The 19043-nt window shown below is 40.6% G+C and overlaps 1 protein-coding gene across 2 annotated transcripts in view; it reads left to right on the top strand.

The window, feature by feature from the left end:
* GPSM2 (G protein signaling modulator 2) overlaps positions 1–19043 on the top strand; it is a 51604-nt gene that overhangs the window by 15205 nt on the left and 17356 nt on the right. The window contains exons 1-9 of one of the 2 annotated variants that reach the window (XM_049765695.1): positions 465–732; positions 9027–9248; positions 10774–10909; positions 11186–11328; positions 12601–12724; positions 12828–12943; positions 14883–15038; positions 16742–16850; positions 18399–18528. In XM_049765695.1, coding sequence (XP_049621652.1) covers positions 677–732; positions 9027–9248; positions 10774–10909; positions 11186–11328; positions 12601–12724; positions 12828–12943; positions 14883–15038; positions 16742–16850; positions 18399–18528 — 1192 coding nt within the window. In that variant the 5' untranslated portion in view covers positions 465–676. Of the gene's footprint in view, positions 1–464; positions 733–9026; positions 9249–10773; positions 10910–11185; positions 11329–12600; positions 12725–12827; positions 12944–14882; positions 15039–16741; positions 16851–18398; positions 18529–19043 lie in introns of those variants that run through there. The other variant, XM_049765696.1, reaches the window with a different exon arrangement.

Genomic DNA, 19043 nt, shown 5'->3' on the forward strand with positions numbered 1-19043 from the left:
AAAAGGAAGAACCAGAACAGATAGGTAGAAAGATTGCTCAAAAGAGAAAACAACTTCCTCATAGAGCTATTCAAAATTAGGATTATAGATGTCTTATGAGTTTTCTGGGAAGGATGCAAATGTTGGACTTGCTGACCTCTAGGACTATTTTGTAACACTGAAATATCAGGACTGTTTTTTCTTTTTATAGTACATGCAAACACACACATGCACACATACACATTGAGCTAAAGTGCAGTTCTCAGGTAAATTTCAGATTGTATTTCTTTATAGCAAAGCCTCAGTGATAGTTAAGCGTGCATCTCTGTTTTTCCCTTTGACTGATATGGCAGAGTTGATGGCATCAGCTGTGTGATTATGTGCAGTTTGGAATTAATTTAGGTTATTCTTTGAAAATAGGACATCGTCGAGCAAAGCATCTTGTATTCCTTTTGCAGAAATGTTGGCGAAGTGCTGCTGAGATGCAAGGATTTGGGACACACTTTGAACCTTTAAGCTCTCTGACATTGACCTTCTTTCATTATTAACAAGAAGAAGCAGGAGCTTAGGATGTATTAACAACAGCTCATTAATGTACTAACTGGACAATGTTCTGCAAACAATTCTGCTTTGTAAAGAACTGGATTGGCACAAAATAAAATCATTTTAATTTGTATTCAGCTTATAATATGTCTCAATGGAGGAAAATTTGATAAACGTGAGGGAAGACCATTCTTTTCATGTTCGTTACAGGTAAGATTTTTTAGCCCTTTCTTAGCCCTGATTAAGCATGTATGTAGTTCTGATCACTTCAAATTTAAACTTGTAAGAGTTAAAAATATATCAGCTATAGTTAGCTTCTCATAAACAATGTTTTCTGTTTTGGTTGTTAGTTTTTTTTCCGTCTTTTCTATAGGAAAACAGTGCATGGAGACCAATTAGATACTAATTAATTACTGTTCTATGGAAGAATTTATAGCTATTTTATAATTATGTTACAAATCTATAAAGGAATACATTTGTAAATCTTTGTGAGTAAAAAATGAGTTTAACATGGTGAGCTAAATAACCCAATTTTATTACAGTTTTAAAATAGTGATTTTTATTATGAGCCTTTAGAAAAATAGATCTAACATTTGAAACGAGAATATGCTTTTTCAATACATTGTTTTTTTTAACATGTATCTTGGGAGTTCTGGTTTATTGCCATAATCCTGCAAACATAAACATGACTATTAGAATAGAAGTTATAAAATTATTGGTGCTAATAGATTGTCAGAACTACTACACAATTATAATATTAAATAAACATCAGAACTTGTCACAATGAGTAGTACTCAAATCTCTGATGAGTTTGGTATTTTGCTGCCTAAACTTAAGATATTTAATGCATATTTAGGAAAGAGATGGTTTGTGTTATGTCATGGTACCAGAGAAGTTTGCAGAGATAAGGTGAGAGCATTTCTATCCAAAGTAAGGTGATGGGCTGGACATATGCATTATGCGTGCTAAAGCTTAGTCCCAGAACATCACCGGAATAGCCCTTGAGTACCACTAGTGTGATCCACAACTGCCCCCCAAAAATAAAAATGCAGGAAAACTGGAGCAGTAAAACAGCAGGGAAGGTATTTGACTTGCATAAAGCTGACCTGGGTTTGATACCCAGCATCCCATATGGTCCTTGAGTCCTCTACCAGTGATCCCTAAACCCAGAACCATGAGTAAGCCTTAAGCACCTCCAGGAATGGCCAAAATTTTAAAAAAATGAACTTTTACTATATGAAATTTGCCTCTACTCTTAGAGCATATGTTGAGACACTTAAGCTTTATCTTACTTCTCTTCTCAATAGCCAGTGTGAAGTCTCAGTAGCCAGTTCTGCTTTTCTAAATATTGTTCAACTTCCTTTCCCAGTGGAGATCCTCCCCACCACTTCAATTGAGTATTCCTCCACATTCCCACTAGTCTTGACTATCCTCTTAGAATCCACCTTTTCAATTTCCCAGTGGAGGATTCTGTCTAAATTTACAGCTAATCTGTACAATCACTGAATTCTGTGGTGACTCTTTCTTACCTGCAGGACTGACCCAAGTTTAAGATAGATACCAAATTTTCCTGTCATCATCTGTTTACTGCCTCATCCTTTGTTTAATGCCTCAAGCTTTGAAGAAAGCTTCCATTCTTCCCTAAATTTTGAGTACCAGTTCTCTGTGCATGTCATATTCTCATTTTTCAACACCTTTGCTCATGCTACACCCTCTGACTTGAATGGACTCACTTTCTTTGGCTAATTCTACTCTAGAATTCTTCTTCTAGAAAGTATTTCCATATTCTATAATACTGTGCATATTTCCTTCCTGGGACCAGTTCTATTAAATTCAATGTGTCTGTTAATTGATATATATGTTGCATTTTTTGTGAGGGAGGGGAATGGGGCCACAGTTGGAAATGCTCAGGGACTTACTCCTGGCTCTGTGCTCAGGGGTCACTCATAGCAGTATGGTGGATCAAACCAGGGTCAGCCACATTTAGGGCAAGTGTTTTAACCCCTTGCTGTCGCTTCAGTCTTCTATGACCTTCTTTTATCATTTAGACACTAACTTTATGGCATATAATCCATTTGGGCTGAGCTTTTTGTTTCTTGAGGGGCCACACCCATTGGTGCTCAGGGGTTACTCTTGTCTCTGCACTCAGGATCTACTTCTGGTGATGCTCCGGGGGCTGTTATAGGGTACCAAGAATCAAACCTGAGTTGGCCAAGTGCAGGGCTAACACCTACCTGCTGTGCAATATCTTCAGCCCAGCTTATAGTCCTTTTTTATTTTCATTTTTTATTATATAGTCCATTTTTGCTGGGAAGTCCATTGAGCTTCATTGGACCTAACCATTATATGGACTTGAAGATGTTATCTGCCTTGTTAAATACTTTCCAGAATGATAGGCTTTTCTTTTTTTACTTCATACTTTTTTTTGTTTGTTTGTTTTTGGGCCACACCCGGTGACACTCAGGGGTTACTCCTGGCTATGAGCTCAGAAGTCGCTCCTGGCTTGGGGGACCATATGGGACGCCGGGGGATCGAACCGCGGTCCGTCCAAGGCAGGCACCTTACCTTTAGCGCCACCGCCCGGCCCCATACTTCATACTTTTTTTTTAAACTTCATAAGCTGTGCTCTGGAGGCCTGGGTGCTTTAGGCTGTGAGGGTCTAAAGATTCAGTGCTTGGATCAAGCTTATGGTGGTGCTGGGAACCACCAGGGACACACCTTACAGTGTTCAGAAAGCCATGCAGTGTCTAGAATCGAATACAGGGCCTAGGTGCATGCCTGGCTCCCACCCTTTGAGCCTCCAGAGCTGTATACTTCTTGGGTGAGAGAGAGAATACAGCAGATAGGGTGCTTGCCCTACCTACAGCCAACCTAGGTTCAACCCCCCAGCACCTCATATGGCCCTCAAGCACTACCAGAGTGATCTCTGAGCGCAGAACCCTGAACACCATCAGAAATGGCCCAAAACTGAAAACTTAAAGGGTGGTAAACTTATTAATACTTTAAGAGCAATAGATAAGGAGTACAGAGTCTCACTGTCTCTAAGAAATCCCCCTTGCAAATCACTGGGTGTGATCCAAAAAACAAAACCAAAAAACTCGTTGTATATTGTTGTTTTGCCCCAAAAATTTCTTTTACAAGTTTTACTAAAACTAGTAAAAGCATGCCATGCAAACCTCTGGTTTCATCTCTGCTCCAAGATCAATATTCTACATATCGTTAGGATTGTGAGTAATTCTTTATACTTCTTTTTTGTTCGTTTGGAATCTTTTTTTTTTTCTTTATACTTCTTAATGTTAGGAGTCATGGCCTATACAAATTACTCTGCTAATTTGGCAAACACTTGGCATGTAGTGTTTGATCCATCTAGTTCTTTTATTAAGGAGGCCCTCAAATATCCCAAGAAGAGTGTCTTGTGCCAGAGTATAATTTGGAATATTATGTCACTAAAGACCCTCATGAGAGATATCAATACTTGGTCAAATATATTGATCTGTGAAAGTACAAAGAAATGGTAGTAAGGTAGAATTTCTAAACTTAAAAAAAAATCTTAATGTTAAAAATATCCTTAATATTTTGCATAGTATTAGAATTTGAAAAAACCTATTAGATAATAGATAAAAATAATATTTATATTCATTTACTTTATCATGGTACTGGGGATTAAACACAGGCCTCTTACCGGCATGACACCATTCTGCCACTTAGTGACATCCCAGCTTATTTCTGCAGCATGTTTTAGTGGATGTAATGGTTTTTGAGTTTTCTGGTTTGTCTTCTACTCTGGGTATGTTCTTTGTTCTCAATCCAAGTGGTAAACAGACGGAGTAATTCTATTCTCTCATAGGGACTGAGAGGATATGAAATTACTTTCTCTGTTACTATTTAATGATCTTCTGAAAAATTTATAAACCAACCTTCTTTGCCTATTTTGTATTTAGATGTATTTGATTGAAGTGTTGGAGATTTTTTGCCTGACTTCTTTAATAATAGTGGCTATAATCTACCTCATAATCTACCAAAAAAGAGTGTGTAGACATTGTCTCATATATCAGTTACTAAAGTTACTTTTCTAAGGTGGTTTCCCCTTCTCTCTCCTCTTAGTCTCTCTCTCTCTCTCTCTCTCTCTCTCTCTCTCTCTCTCTCTCTCTCTCTCTCTCTCCATCTCACCCTCTTTCTCTCTTCCTTTCCCATTATCCCTCTCCACTACTTCTCTTTATCCCTCCCTGTTTCTCTCCCTCTTTGCCTCCTTTACTGTCAGTGTTTCTAGTGAAAATTACATGAGGGATTTGGGTTTTTTTCCTATTGCTTGTCCCTCCCACCTGGTGCTTAAGGCTTATTCCTGGCTCTGTGCTCAGGAGTCATTCTTGTCAGGACTTGGGGAAACTTGTGTGATCCCAGGGATGGTCTAGTAAGCCTTGTTTAAAGCAAGTACCTTGCTCACTATACTCTTTCCAGTCCCAATAAAGGATTAAAAAAATTTTTTGTAGTTCTTACAACACTAGGACAGAGCTTCTCAGATGTATTCCTAGAGCCTACAAAATATTGTATTCTGTACTTCTCTGGAAGTGTACATCCTTTTTTTGAGGCCGGGGACATATCCGGCAGCAAGGGCCACTCCTGGGGTAACTCAGGAGTAACTCAGGGTTTATTCCTGGCTCTGTCAGGGGTTACTCCTGGCTCTGTGCTCAGAAATCACTCCTGGCAGGCTCGAGATACTATGTACTGGGGATCGAACCTGGATTCGTCCCAAGTCAGCCGCCTGCAAGGCAAATGCTCTCTCACTGGAAGTGTACATCCTTTAAGGAAACAGAAAACGTCCCCCAGTGACAGTCGGGACTACCTACTCTGCAATCCTTCCAGTGCCCCCCCCCCAGGGGCAATATGACCACTTAGAGAAACAGTGATCCTATTAGTTTTTACCTAAATGTTGTGGATTATGAAAGACAAAAATAGGCATGGTTAATTGTGAAAAGACAAAGAAAAATTAATATGCATATTAAGGTTTTATGATTAATTTTTACATGTGCCTTAGATTGTCCTATTTATGTGTAATTGTCTTGGTGTTTAAGCAGGGGTTGGGGAGGGGCTTAGTAAAGCTCTTGCCTTGCATGCATGAGGCCCTTAATTCAATCCCCAGCGTTACTTCCCCCCAAAAGGACATAATGTTAAAGCAAAATGCTGGAAAGTTTACTTACTTGCATTATTTTATACAGATCCAGAAAATGAGGGTGAAATCTCCAGCCTTATGAGAGATAAGCAGTAGCCATTGTTTAAATCAGTTAAATGAATTTAAAAAAATGACATAAAAATTGACCTATCAGGGGCTGGCAAGGTGGCGCTAGAGGTAAGGTGTCTGCCTTGCAAGCGCTAGCCAAGGAAGGACCGCAGTTCAATCCCCCAGTGTCCCATATAGTCCCCCCAAACAAGGGGCAATTTCTGAGCACTTAGCCAGGAGTAACCCCTGAGCATCAAACGGGTGTGGCCTGAAAAACCAAAAAAAAACATTTGACCTATCAGATATGACCTATCAGATTTGACCTATCAGATAAATCTCACACTGAGCCAGAAGTCTGCATTGAAGCTTTGTACAATCTCAGTGTCAATCTTTAATCTGGGTAAGAGAGGATGGCCACATTCATGGTGTGTGGAAGGCCACATGGTGTCAGGGATGGGGCCCGTGTCTCCTTGTTCAGAGCCTGTGCACTGGCCCTTGGAGCCATCTCCCCATACTGGGCTTTCAGTTTCACCGTATTTTATTTCTACTCATTCATTCAATTTTATTTTATGTAATGTCTCTAGTAAACCTTGAAGTTGTATTAAAAAAAAAAAAACCACCTTGAGGTTGTATACAATAAAAGACAGCTCTGCAAGGAAGATGTTAATTAAACCTGCTATTAGAAATACAGACATATGGGCCGGAGAGATAGCATGGAGGTAAGGCATTTGCCTTGTATGCAGAAGGTCAGTGGTTCGAATCCCAGCATCCCATATGGTCCCCTGAGCCTGCCAGGAGCTCTGAGCACTGCTGGGTGTAACCCAAAAACCAAAAAAAAAAAAAAAAAAAAAAAGAAGAAGAAAAGAGAAGAAATATAGACGTATGTTATCATACTTGCAATTGGGGTTTATAGTGGTTTACTTTACATTTTCCTTAAAAGCCACTGATTCTGTCTTGGCTTACACATCAGAATTACCTGTAACTCTTCGAAAATACACAGTGCTAAGTATTCTTATTTGCGGGGAGAGACATACCTGGCGGTGTTCAGGGGTTACCCCTGGCTCTACGCCCAGGTATCGCTCCTGGCAAGCTCAGAGAACCATATGGGATGTCAGGGATCAAACCTAGGTCAGCCACGTGTAAGGCAAGGGCCCTGCCTACTGAGCTATTATTCTGGCCCCATGCTATCTATTCTTCATGCTGGAAAACAGATCTCAGCTTTGAGAGTTTTGGGGTTTTATTTTTAGTACCTCTTTAGATGAGGTGTCTCTCTCACCAGGTGACTCCTGTAAAACTGTGCTGTGGTGATGCAGGCCCGGACCCAGATGCTCTAGATATGCTTGGAGGCCACCAGGGCTATACCCAGCACTGCTTAGAGGGACATGTAGTGCTGGGGGTCCAACTCCAGCACATATACTCCCCTTTCTCAGTGCAGGCAAGATTAAGAACTATTTTGTTAAGAGTCATTCAAATTTGGTGCTACCCCAAATTAAAATGCTTGATGTATTTAAATCAGCATTTTCTAACATTGTAAACATATGACTGGTGTAGTTAATGCAGGTTGTTTTTCTTTAAAGGTATTTGTGTGTGTGTGTGTGTGTGTGTGTGTGTGTGTGTGTGTGTGGTTTTTGGGTCATATCCAGCAGTGTGCAGGAGTTACTCCTGGCTCCATGCTCAGATATTGCTCCTGGCAGGCACAGGGGACCATATGGGACACAGGAATTCCAACCGATGACCTTCTGCATGAAAGGCAAACGCCTTACCTCCATGCTATCTCTCCGGCCCCTAATGCAGGTTGTTTTACCTGCATTTTTAATGATTGCTTTTCTATTTTTGTTCTGTTGTGTTTTTTTTTTTAATCCGGTGGTGCTCAGGGCTTACTCCTGGCTATGCATTTGGGGGGGGGGGGCATCTGTGGTGCCAGGGGATTGAATCTGGGTCAGCAAGTGTTCTATTGCTCTGTGCTATCACTCCAGCCTCTAACAATTACGTAGTTGTTCTCATGTTAGAAAATAAACATAGCACATCAAACTGAAGGTGTTACTGGGTCATAGAAGTGGCACAGGGGTTAAAGCATTTGCTTTGTATGTGTCCTGCTTGGGTTCAATCCCAGTATCCTATATTGTCCCCCAAGGACCACCAAGAATGATCCCAGAGCTCAGAGTTATGAAGCCCCGTGAGGTGTGGTCCACAAACCAAAACAAACTCATTTAAGGCTTTGAGGTTTGTGGGAAGCTAGTTTTTCATTTTCTTCCAAAAGTGTTGGGGTTGGGGGAAGGGAAGAGGCAGCAACACAAATTATATGTGCCAATTTAAAGGAAGCGTGCCAAATTATCGAAATATAGTATGTGATTGAGTAGTATGTTGACATAACAGAACTCCCCCATCCCATATGGTCCCCCGTGCCTGCCAGGAGTGATTTCTGAGCACAGAGCCAGGAGTAACCTCTGAGCATCACCATCATCGGGTGTGATCAAAAACAAACAAACAAAAAACAAAATAAATGTAGTTTCTTGATACATTGTAGTTTATTGAAAGTGTGCCCTGGGAAGAGTTTCTTTCTATGCTAAGGGGTGAGAGTATGGTGGTAGGATGGGGCAGATGTATTCTCTCTGTGTGTGTGTGCATGTATGCAAAATTGCAGGTTAGCACTTGCACACACATGGCAGGTGTGAATAAGAGAAAGGATGGTAGGAGAAGGAGTGATAAAGTACAATGGGTCGGGGTTTTGCTTTGCATGCAGCAACCCAGGTTTGATCCCCAGCTCCACATATCATTCTCTGAACTCATTAGTAGTGATCCCTGGACACAGAATAAGTCCTGAGTAGTGTTGCATGTGACCTCCTAACAAACAAAAGTTGGTAGTTTGGGTTGTTGGACGTTAGATGAGTTTAGATTGCCTGGATACCTAGAGAGCATTAATTTTATCTGTCCCTGGGCAGCCTTATTATCTTCCAGACTTCTTGGTATTATCTCAACCTGCCATAATCTGAACGATGTAGAAATACTGCTCTAGGCTCTCTGGTTGGTAATGTGGGATGCTTTTGTGCATCAATTTGTATTTGCTCCATAGTGAGCTATTTTGCAAGCATCTATAAAATTTGATCTCTGATGCTGATATCCTGAGATAGGCGAACTCATTCTTACAGTAATGGTTATCACCATGCATGTAAACTTCATACTGTCCTGAGCAAGAGGACCCAAGTTCATATTTAAATTCTAATGTTGAAAGTTGATAACATGGGTGTGGTTGGAATATAAATGGCTTTCCTGTGTGATTTCACAGAATGGAAGCTTCTTGCCTAGAGCTGGCCTTGGAAGGGGAACGTCTGTGTAAATCAGGAGACTGTCGAGCTGGTGTTTCCTTCTTTGAAGCCGCAGTTCAAGTTGGAACCGAAGACCTAAAAACACTTAGTGCTATTTACAGCCAATTGGGCAATGCTTATTTCTATTTGCATGATTATGCCAAAGCCTTAGAATACCATCATCATGATTTAACTCTTGCAAGGTAATTAATTTAAGCTTTTTACTCCACTTTTTCCAGAAATTAGCTATTACTTTACAGATATTTTCAGGGGCCAGTGTACAACAGAATCACTATGTACAGTTGGTTGGGCGCTTGCCTTGCATGCAATGCAATTTCCAATCGAAAGTACCACATGTGGGGCCGGGCGGTGGCGCTAAAGGTAAGGTGCCTGCCTTGCCAGCGCTAGCCTTGGACGGACCGCAGTTCGATCCCCCGGTGTCCCATATGGTCCCCCAAGCCAGGAGCAACTTCTGAGCGCATAGCCAGGAGTAACCCCTGAGCGTTACCGGGTGTGGCCCAAAAACCAAAAAAAAAAAAAAAAAAAAAAAAAAAAAAAAGAAAGTACCACATGTGGTCCTCCAGCACCATCAGGAATGATCCCTGAATAGAATCAGGAGTAAACCCTGAGCACCACTGAGTATGACCCTCCCAGTTATTTTTTTAGTCAATAAAAAATATCCTTACATCAGCATTATATTTTAAAACTAATCTTCAAGATGAACACATTTTTTGATTTGTTTTGTTTTGGGGCCACACCCGGCAGCGCTCTGGTTACTCCTAGCTCTGTGCTCAGAAATCACTCCTGGAAGGCTTGGGGGAATCATATGGAACGCTGAGGATCAAACTTGGATCGTCCTGGGTCAGCTGCAAGCAAGGAAAATGCCCTACCACCCCTACCACTGTGCTATTACTCTAACCACTAAACACATTTTAATTAAATGAATGACTATAGGGTCATTTCAGTTTAATTAAATATAGTTTAATTAAATGAAAAATAATTAAGTACAGAAATTAAGTTTCTTTTTTTCTCTTTTTTCCTTTATTTTTGGGCCACACCCAGAGGCATTCAGGTTACTCCTGGCTTTACACTCAGAAATCACTCCTGGCAGGCTCAGGAGACCATATGGTATTCCGGGGATCGAACCCTGGTCAGCTACATGCAAGGCAAACTCCTACCTGCTGTGCTATCACTACAGCCCCGGTTTCTTTCTTTCCTTTTTTTGTTTGTTTGTTTGTTTGGGGCCACACCCCATGACGCTCAGGGCTTACTCCTGACTATACGCTCAGAAATTGTTCCTGGCTTAGGGGACCTTATGGGATGTCGGGGATCGAACCCAGGTCTGCTCTGGGTCGGCCACATGCAAGGCAAATGCCCTACCATTGTGCTATCACTCTGGCCCCCAGTTTTATATTTTTTATTTAAAGTAGTTTTGATGGGGCCTGAGAGATAGCATGGAGGTAAGGTGTTTGCCTTGCATGCAGAAGGACAGTCGTTTGAATCCCGGCATCCCATATGGTACCCTGAGCCTGCCAGGAGCGATTTATGAGCTTAGAGCTAGGAGTAACCCCCGAGTGCTGCTGGTTGTGACCCAAAAAACAAAACAAAAAAAAATTTAAAGTAGCTTTGAGGCTAATGTGTCTTTCTTGCCTAAAGCATGTCTGCTGCCATCTAGAGAAAGCTCTCCTGTGTTTTCTATTTTGACAAGATTTGTATTTTTTTTTCCAGGACTATAGGTGACCAGTTGGGGGAAGCCAAAGCTAGTGGTAATCTAGGAAACACCCTAAAAGTTCTTGGGAATTTTGATGAAGCAGTTGTCTGTTGCCAGCGACACCTAGATATTTCCAGAGAGCTTAATGACAAGGTAATAAGGAAACACCAGAGGATAGGCCACATGTCTTCACTGAGATCTGTTTTGTGTTTCAATTCCACTTAATTATTCTGTAGATTATTTAAAAGTTATTACCAAAAAGAAAAGGAGAAGGGAAAAAAGGGCAAGCTAATTTTTTAATGGAGGAAGACATGGGTGTTCTTTATGTAATAATTTATTTGGCTCTATGTGGATGGTCAATATGGTAAGCTATATTTAATATCTGACCTTTCACCTCACAATGTAAACTCTGCTGATACCTTCATCTAGGTGGGAGAAGCAAGAGCTCTATACAATCTTGGGAATGTGTATCATGCCAAAGGGAAAAGTTTTGGCTGCCCTGATCCTCAAGATGTCGGAGAATTTCCTGAAGAAGTGAGGAGCGCCCTGCAAGCAGCTGTGGACTATTATGAGTGAGTATCATGGAAGGAAAGATTCACCAAAATTTGGAGATTTGGTGGTAGTGGTCCAGGTATCAAGATAAAATATGCGGGCACGAACTCTTCTGTTGAGCTATTCCAGTAACTTTTTTTTTTTTTGGTTTTGGGTCACACCCGGTGGCACTCAGGGGTTACTCCTGGCTCTGTGTTCAGAAATTGCTCCTGGCAGGCATGGGAGATCATATGGGATGCTGGGATTCTGTCTAGGGTCGGCTTCATGCAAGGCAAACTCTTTACTGCTGTGCTATCTCTCCAGCCCCTTCCAGTAACTTTCTGAGTCTGACTAAAACTACTGAATAAAGGACTAGTGACTCAAATCATCAAAAATTATTGCTAAAATCTGACAGACTTGTGTTGTATTAACTCCCCATCCCCACCCCACACTATACAGAAGAGCTTTCATTTAAGCTGAAGACCAGTGCCACTTAGTGGCTAAAACAAGAATATCAGTGGCTCTTTAAAAATGTTTGAAATAGGGGCCGGGCGGTGGCACTAGAGGTAAGGTGCCTGCCTTGCCTGCGCTAGCCTAGGATGGACCGCGGTTCGATCCCCCGGCGTCCCATATGGTCCCCCAAGCCAGGAGCGACTTCTGAGTGCATAGCCAGGAGTAACCCCTGAGCGTTACCGGGTGTGGCCCAAAAACCAAAAAAAAAAAAAAAAAAAATGTTTGAAATAAATTTAATTATTTTTTCGATAGAATTTTATATAACTTCCTATCTAGAGGAAATGAACCTGTCTTTGATTCTAGAGGAAATGAACCTGTCTTTGATTCTGGAAGGATACTTGCCTGAACAATTTATGGAAATGCTTCCTGTATTTTTTGTAATGATCATCATGTTTTATCTTTAAAATGTAGCACATTCTGGGGCTGGAGTGATAGCACAATGGTAGGGTGTTTGTTGACCGGGATGGACTCAGGTTCAATCCCCAGTGTCCCTTATGGTCCCCAGGCCTGCCAGGAGTGATTTATGAGCACAGAGCTCGGAGTTACCCCTGAGTGCTGCCGCATGTGGCCCAAAAATCTAAATAATTTTGGGGGTCAGAGTTGTGAGGTGATCATTTCTCAGGCCTGGAGCTGTGTTGATGCCTGGGAGGACCATGTGAGTCCCTCCCAGCCTTTTGAACTACCTTTCTGCCTCAGATTTAAACTTAAACATAATTATCTGATTAAAAGAATTATATTTATAAATAAGATCGTATTTTGAACTTTCCCCCCAAATATTTGACAACTTATTGTCCTCTCAGGGAAAACTTGTCATTAGTGACTGCACTGGGGGACCGAGCGGCCCAAGGACGTGCCTTTGGAAATCTTGGGAACACACATTACCTCCTGGGTAACTTCAGGGATGCTGTCATAGCTCATGAGCAGGTACAGTTTGAGGCTTTGGAGTCCACTTGTTTTCTCTGTTAGTGTTGACTAGTGATTAAGTTTTTTGATTTTTATTGTAATAATAATTTAAATTTTGTTTCAGCGTCTCCTTATTGCAAAAGAATTCGGAGATAAAGCCGCTGAGCGAAGAGCATATAGCAACCTTGGAAATGCATATATATTTCTTGGTGAATTTGAAACTGCCTCCGAATACTACAAGTTAGTGTAATATTTCTGTGGGTAAATGTTAAATGAATAATTATGCAGTCCCCCTTTGGAATTGTTCTCAGCCACACACAGACTGTCTCGGCATTACAGATCCATATTCTATTCTGCAGGATAGAATGTAATAGTTTGGTGTCTTACCTTACAAACTAGTTGATTTCAATGAACAATATTTTCCACAATAGATTGTGAGACAGAATTTGGTGACAGTGTACTCCAGAAGTCTTTCAAAAATGTTAGGTAGGATCAGCAGTATAAAGCATGTAAGGTCAGAACAATAGCATAGAAGTTAAAGTGCTTGCCCTCCCCATGCGACTGACCTGAGTTTGATCCCAGGCATCCCATTTGTCTTTGAGTACCACCAGGAGTGAATCCTGAGTGCAGAGCCAGGAGTAACCCCTGAGCAACCAAAAACAACAACAAAGAAAAACATGTAGCAACAGCTTTGAAAATATCACTGGATGTTGATTTTGGTTTGATTAAAAAGAAAAAAGCAGGGGTCGGCGAGGTGTCGCTAGAGGTAAGGTGTCTGCCTTGCTAGCGCTAGCCAAGGAAGGACCTCGGAAGGACCTCGGTTCGATCCCCCAGCGTCCCGTATGGTTCCCCCCAAGCCAGGGGCAATTTCTGAGCCCTTAGCCAGGAATAACCCCTGAGCATCAAACGGGTGTGGCCCGAAAAACCAAAAAAAAAAAAAGAAAGAAAAAAGCATTAGTCTGGAGTGATAGTACAGAGTGTAGGGTACTTGGCTTACACACAACCAACCTGGGTTTAATCCCTGGCACCCGGTATGGTCCCCCAAGCATGGCTAGGAGTAATTTCTGAGCACCACTAGGTGTGGCTCCTAAAACAAGAAAATATTATTAAAAAATCTATCACAGAATTACATAGTTATTTTTCATATATTTATAAATTATAGAAAGTATATACTAGATATGTCTACCAAGTAGTATATGGTAGTCAACTAACTTTAATATTAGCAGCTTCTGTAAAATGTTATTCTAGCACTTTTACATGCAAAGCCATTCAATACCCTCAAACCCCTGTGAGGTATTTCCCCATGTACATAGAAGGACAGTAGGGACTGAGAGGTTGAGTGGCGAGCCCCATCGGCTGAACTGGGACTTTGTCACTCTGGCTCTGGTGTGCAGGCTCTTACCTATACATTAACTTCTCATTGATTATCCCATGGTTAGGTTGAGTTTGGTGAATATTTAGCTAAATATTAGATAGGATTTAGTTAGTATTTAAATGTAGTAGATAAAATTTAAGTCATTTGGTTACTATTTAATGTAGTATTTAACATTTGCTGTGAATCAATAATTACTTGCACTTAGCAATTTTAGCAAGAATACTTTAAATGTTAATAAAACAAAAGCAACAGTAGGTGAAAAGAGATGCTATTGTGGGAAAAGTAAGTTTTTGCCACTTCAACAGGAAACATTTTTGTTTGTTTGTTTGTTTTTGTTTTTTGGGCCACACCTGGCAGCACTTGGATCACTCCTGTCTCTGTGCTCAGAAATTACTGCTGGCAGGCTCAGGGGATCATTAGGGATGCCAGGGATCGAACCCAAATTGGCCGAATGTAAGGCAAATGGCCTCCCTGCCGTGCTATTGTCCCAGCCCCAGAAAACATTTTCTTTAATGTTGAAACCCTGTGTTAACCTTTAGAGACACTTGTTTTCATATGTCAGTCCATACTCCTTTTTACTGGGGAATTGACAGGATTCTCATATTTATTCTTAAAGTTTGAGTTTGTGTTTTTGGCTTTGAAAATTCTTTCCTTTTCCTCAAAGTATTGGAACCAGCTAAGCTATTAGGCTTTAAGTAGATTGACAAAGTCAAGGTGACTAGCAGAGAGGAAAAATAAGTTGAAGATTATTAGAGCCCAGAATACAGTGATTGCTTTGTAAATCCTTACTTACATCTCCTTTAGGAAGACACTGCTGTTGGCTCGACAGCTCAAAGACAGGGCAGTGGAAGCTCAGTCTTGTTACAGTCTCGGAAACACACACACCTTACTTCAAGATTATGACAAGGCCATTGACTATCATCTGAAGCACTTAGCAATTGCTCAGGAGTTAAACGATAGGTAAGTTATGCGCTTTTTTAACTTATGGCGAACACAGATTTTTGAGTCACCAGACTATTCCTTAACTGAAGTTACTTATTTTTTAAAAGTCTGTAGGGAATTGTTTCATTAATACTTTATGTATTGTTTGAAGGGCTTGCATGTTATAAAGGATAAGCTAGTCCCTTATAGGGACTGAACCAAGGTCAGTAACCAGCTCACAAACTCAGTTGCCTACAAAGATTCTCCTTAACTAGATCGGTGTAGGAATCATAGTGAATTTAGAGATAAGACTCTTAAAGACTGGGCCGGGCGGTGGCGCTAGGGGTAAGGTGCCTGCCTTGCCTGCGCTAGCCTAGGACGGACCGCGGTTCGATCCCCCGACGTCCCATATGGTCCCCCAAGCCAGGAGCGACTTCTGAGCGCATAGCCAGGAGTAACCCCTGAGCATCACCGAGTGTGGCCCAAAAACCAAAAAACAAAAAAAAGACTCTTAAAGAAGACAGCTGCTAATCAGCTACTGGCTGCCAGGTAGGAATAGGGTGCAATCTGTATAAATCTTCATTTCCATTCAAGATAGCTGGAAGTACTGAGTTTATAAGAAACCGTAAGCTTTTTAAGTATTAATGACTATTTCCCTCTGCCCATTCTTCTCTCCTTCTATTTTCTTCTTCCTTCCCATCTTTCATCCCCCTCTCTTCCCCTCTTTTCTCCCATCTGTTCATCCATCTCTCCATCCATCTGTCTGTGCTGTTTGCTTTTTTTGGGCGATTGCCAGTGGCACTCAGGGGTTACTCCTATCTCTATGTTCAGAAATTACTCCTGGCAGGATTGGGGGGCCATATGGGATGCCAGGGCCAAACACAGGATAACCGCATGTAAGGCAGGTGCCCTCCCTGCTGTGCTATCACACTGGCTCTTGCTTTTTTTTTTTTTTTTTTTAGCACAAGTATGAAGAAGAACTTTTTTGTGTAAGTGTTGAAAAGTATGTTTTTCAGTATAATCCCTCAAGCAGAAAAATGTTCCCTCAAGCAGCAGTTAGTCCTCCTTGATGGACTGTCCTCCAACACAGACTGGACAATTATTTGGCTGGGCAGTCATAGGAAGAAATAAAATAGAATAGAATAGAATAGAATAGAATAGAATAGAATAGAATAGAATAGAATAGAATAGAATAGAATAGAATAGAATAGAATAGAATAGAATTAGAATTAGAAAAAACAGGGGCTGGAGCAATGGTACAGCAGGTAGGATGTTTGACTTATACACAGCTGGCCTGGGTTCAATCCATGGCATCCTATATGGTCCCCCAAGCTTGCCAGGAGTGATCCCTGAGCATAGCTGAGCAGCAAAAAATATTTTTACTAGAAAATATATAGTTGAGATTTTATTTTTGTAATATGTTTTGTGTCTTCTTAAATATATTTTCCAAAGCTGGGGGTTGGAGAGTGGCATCCCTTTCATGCATGAGGGTTTGATTCTTGAAACTCCTCCAACCCAAGAAATAGATAAGATATTTTTATTTTAATATTTTATTTTAATTTCAGTATTATCTAGACATTCAAATATTATCATGATAGTATGTTCTTTATGCGAATATAAAGTGCATTGTTAATACATGTAATTAGTGCTATGTAGTTTTTTCTACACACAGACATCCTTTCAGTTATCTGCATGTTGGCTTTATTTATTTATTTATTTATTTATTTATTTATTTATTATAGAATTGGTGAAGGTCGAGCATGTTGGAGCTTAGGAAATGCGTACACAGCTCTAGGAAATCATGATCGAGCAATGCATTTTGCAGAAAAGCACTTGGAAATTTCAAGAGAGGTATGTTACTAAAATGTTATTTATGCTATTGTAATTTACAAATCCGGTGGGAGAGGGGAAAGCCTGGTTCTGTAGATTGTTCTACATTATGGTAATAAAAGTATGGTTTTCAGTGACATAGGAAAAACACAAGACATTTCTTTATAGGGTGGGGGAGTGGGCCACATCTGGAGATGCTCAGGGATTATATCTGACTGCTCAGGGATCACTCCTGGTGGAGCTGGGGACCATATGTAATGTCAGGTATTAAACTAGAGTCAGCCATGTGCAAGGCCAACTTCTTATGTGCTATATTATCTCTCTGGTTCCCCCAAAAGGCTTTTGATATCTAGGGCAAAGGTCACATTTGTCTTTGATATCAGAAGGCAGGTAGGTGAGGTGTGACTTAGGGGAATGGAAAAATTACCAATGTATGTTCCCATTTAACCAAATTTGTCCATGGAAAGGTGGTAGCATGGAAAAAAGAAAAAAAAAAGAGGTTGTTTTTTTTATTAGTTTGCTGGCTTTTTAGTATGAAAAATCTTCATTATGCCTCATTTCTCTTATCTGTAGAACAGGAATAATAGTATCAATCTTGCTAATTGTTGTAAGAATAAGAGATAGCATATGTAAAAGTATCTAACATAATACTGAGTGTTGGCTTAATAAATGTTAATTATTACTGTGGTCTGGAAACAAATTATGTTCAGAAATGTTTTATCATTTGATGTGAAATTAATGTACTACAGAATAACCTACTCAATTTAATATGATTCTAAAGAATAAGAGCAACAAATTTGGAGATTAAAGAATCAATATAGTTGCACATTGCCCTCTTTCAGAACCTTTCCCTTTTTTTTGTTATTTTGTTTCATTTTGCTTTCTTTTGGGGCACACTGACAGTGCCCGGGGAATGCCCCTGGCAGTGCTCAGAGGACCATGCAGTGCCAGAGATGAACCTGAGCCTCCTGCATGCAAAACATATACTTTCACCTGCTGAGTGTGTGCTCTCTCTCTGGTCCTTTCTTCATTTTTTAATTTAAAAAACAATTCATAAAAAGACAATTTACGGGGGACGGAGCAGTGGCGCAAGACGTAAGACATCTGCCTTGCCCACGCTAGCCTAGGACAGACTGCGGTTCAATCCCCCAGCATCACATATGGTCCTCCATGCCAGGAGCAATTTCTGAGCACATAGCCAGGAGTAACCCCTGAGTGTCACCGGGTACGGCCCAAGAACCAAAAAAAAGACAGTTTAGGGCCAGAGCAATAGCACTATGGTAGGGTATTTGCCTTGAACGCAGCTGACCCAGGACAGACCTCGATTTGATTCCCAGCATCCCATATGTCCCCTAAGCAAGGAGCGATTTCTGAGTGCATAGCCAGGAATAACCCCAAAAAAGACAATTTAATCATAGTCTCCTAATACTAATAGAACTCTATTACTGTCTCTATATTTTCTCCCAGCTTTAGCTTCCAGATAATTTCAACTAATCCTTGCCAATTCTTGCCTTTAAATATTACTTTAAATATTAAATATAACAAAAATGCAAATGCTTGTGATTGCAGGTGGGGGATAGAAGTGGTGAGCTAACAGCACGCCTGAACCTCTCAGACCTTCAGATGGTTCTTGGTCTGAGCTACAGCACAAATAATTCAATGATGTCTGAAAATATTGAAATCGATAACAGTTTGCATGGTAAGTAGTAGAAGATTTTCATAACCAACTTTGTGTTCAAAGTTTACATTTTTATTTTATCACATGTTCATCCACATCAAAGCGAATATGAAATATAAGAAGCTCAGCTTTTGGGACCAGAGAGATAGCACAGTGGTAGGATGTTTGCCTTGCATGCGGCCGGCCCAGGACGGATCTGGATTCAATTCTTGGTATCCCATATGTTCCCCTGAGCCTATCAGGAGCAATTTTTGAGTGCAGAGCCAGGAGGAACCCCTGAGCACTGCCGGATATGGCCCAAAAACAAACAAAGCTCAATTTTTTTATGCCTTTTGCTTTATCACAGCCCTAAAAATTTATTTATGTACAATAAAATATAGGCATTTTTCTCATCTGGAGAAGCCCATGTTTTCTCTTAAAATAGTTACATATATATGTATCTTTTCCTCGACTCTGATTTCTCTAAGTTTCTTTAAATGATAAAGAAGGAAAAATACAATATATCTTACATAATACTATATCATACGTTTTACCAT

This window comes from Suncus etruscus, chromosome 19 (genome assembly GCF_024139225.1).
Source record: "Suncus etruscus isolate mSunEtr1 chromosome 19, mSunEtr1.pri.cur, whole genome shotgun sequence".
Lineage (NCBI taxonomy): Eukaryota > Metazoa > Chordata > Mammalia > Eulipotyphla > Soricidae > Suncus > Suncus etruscus.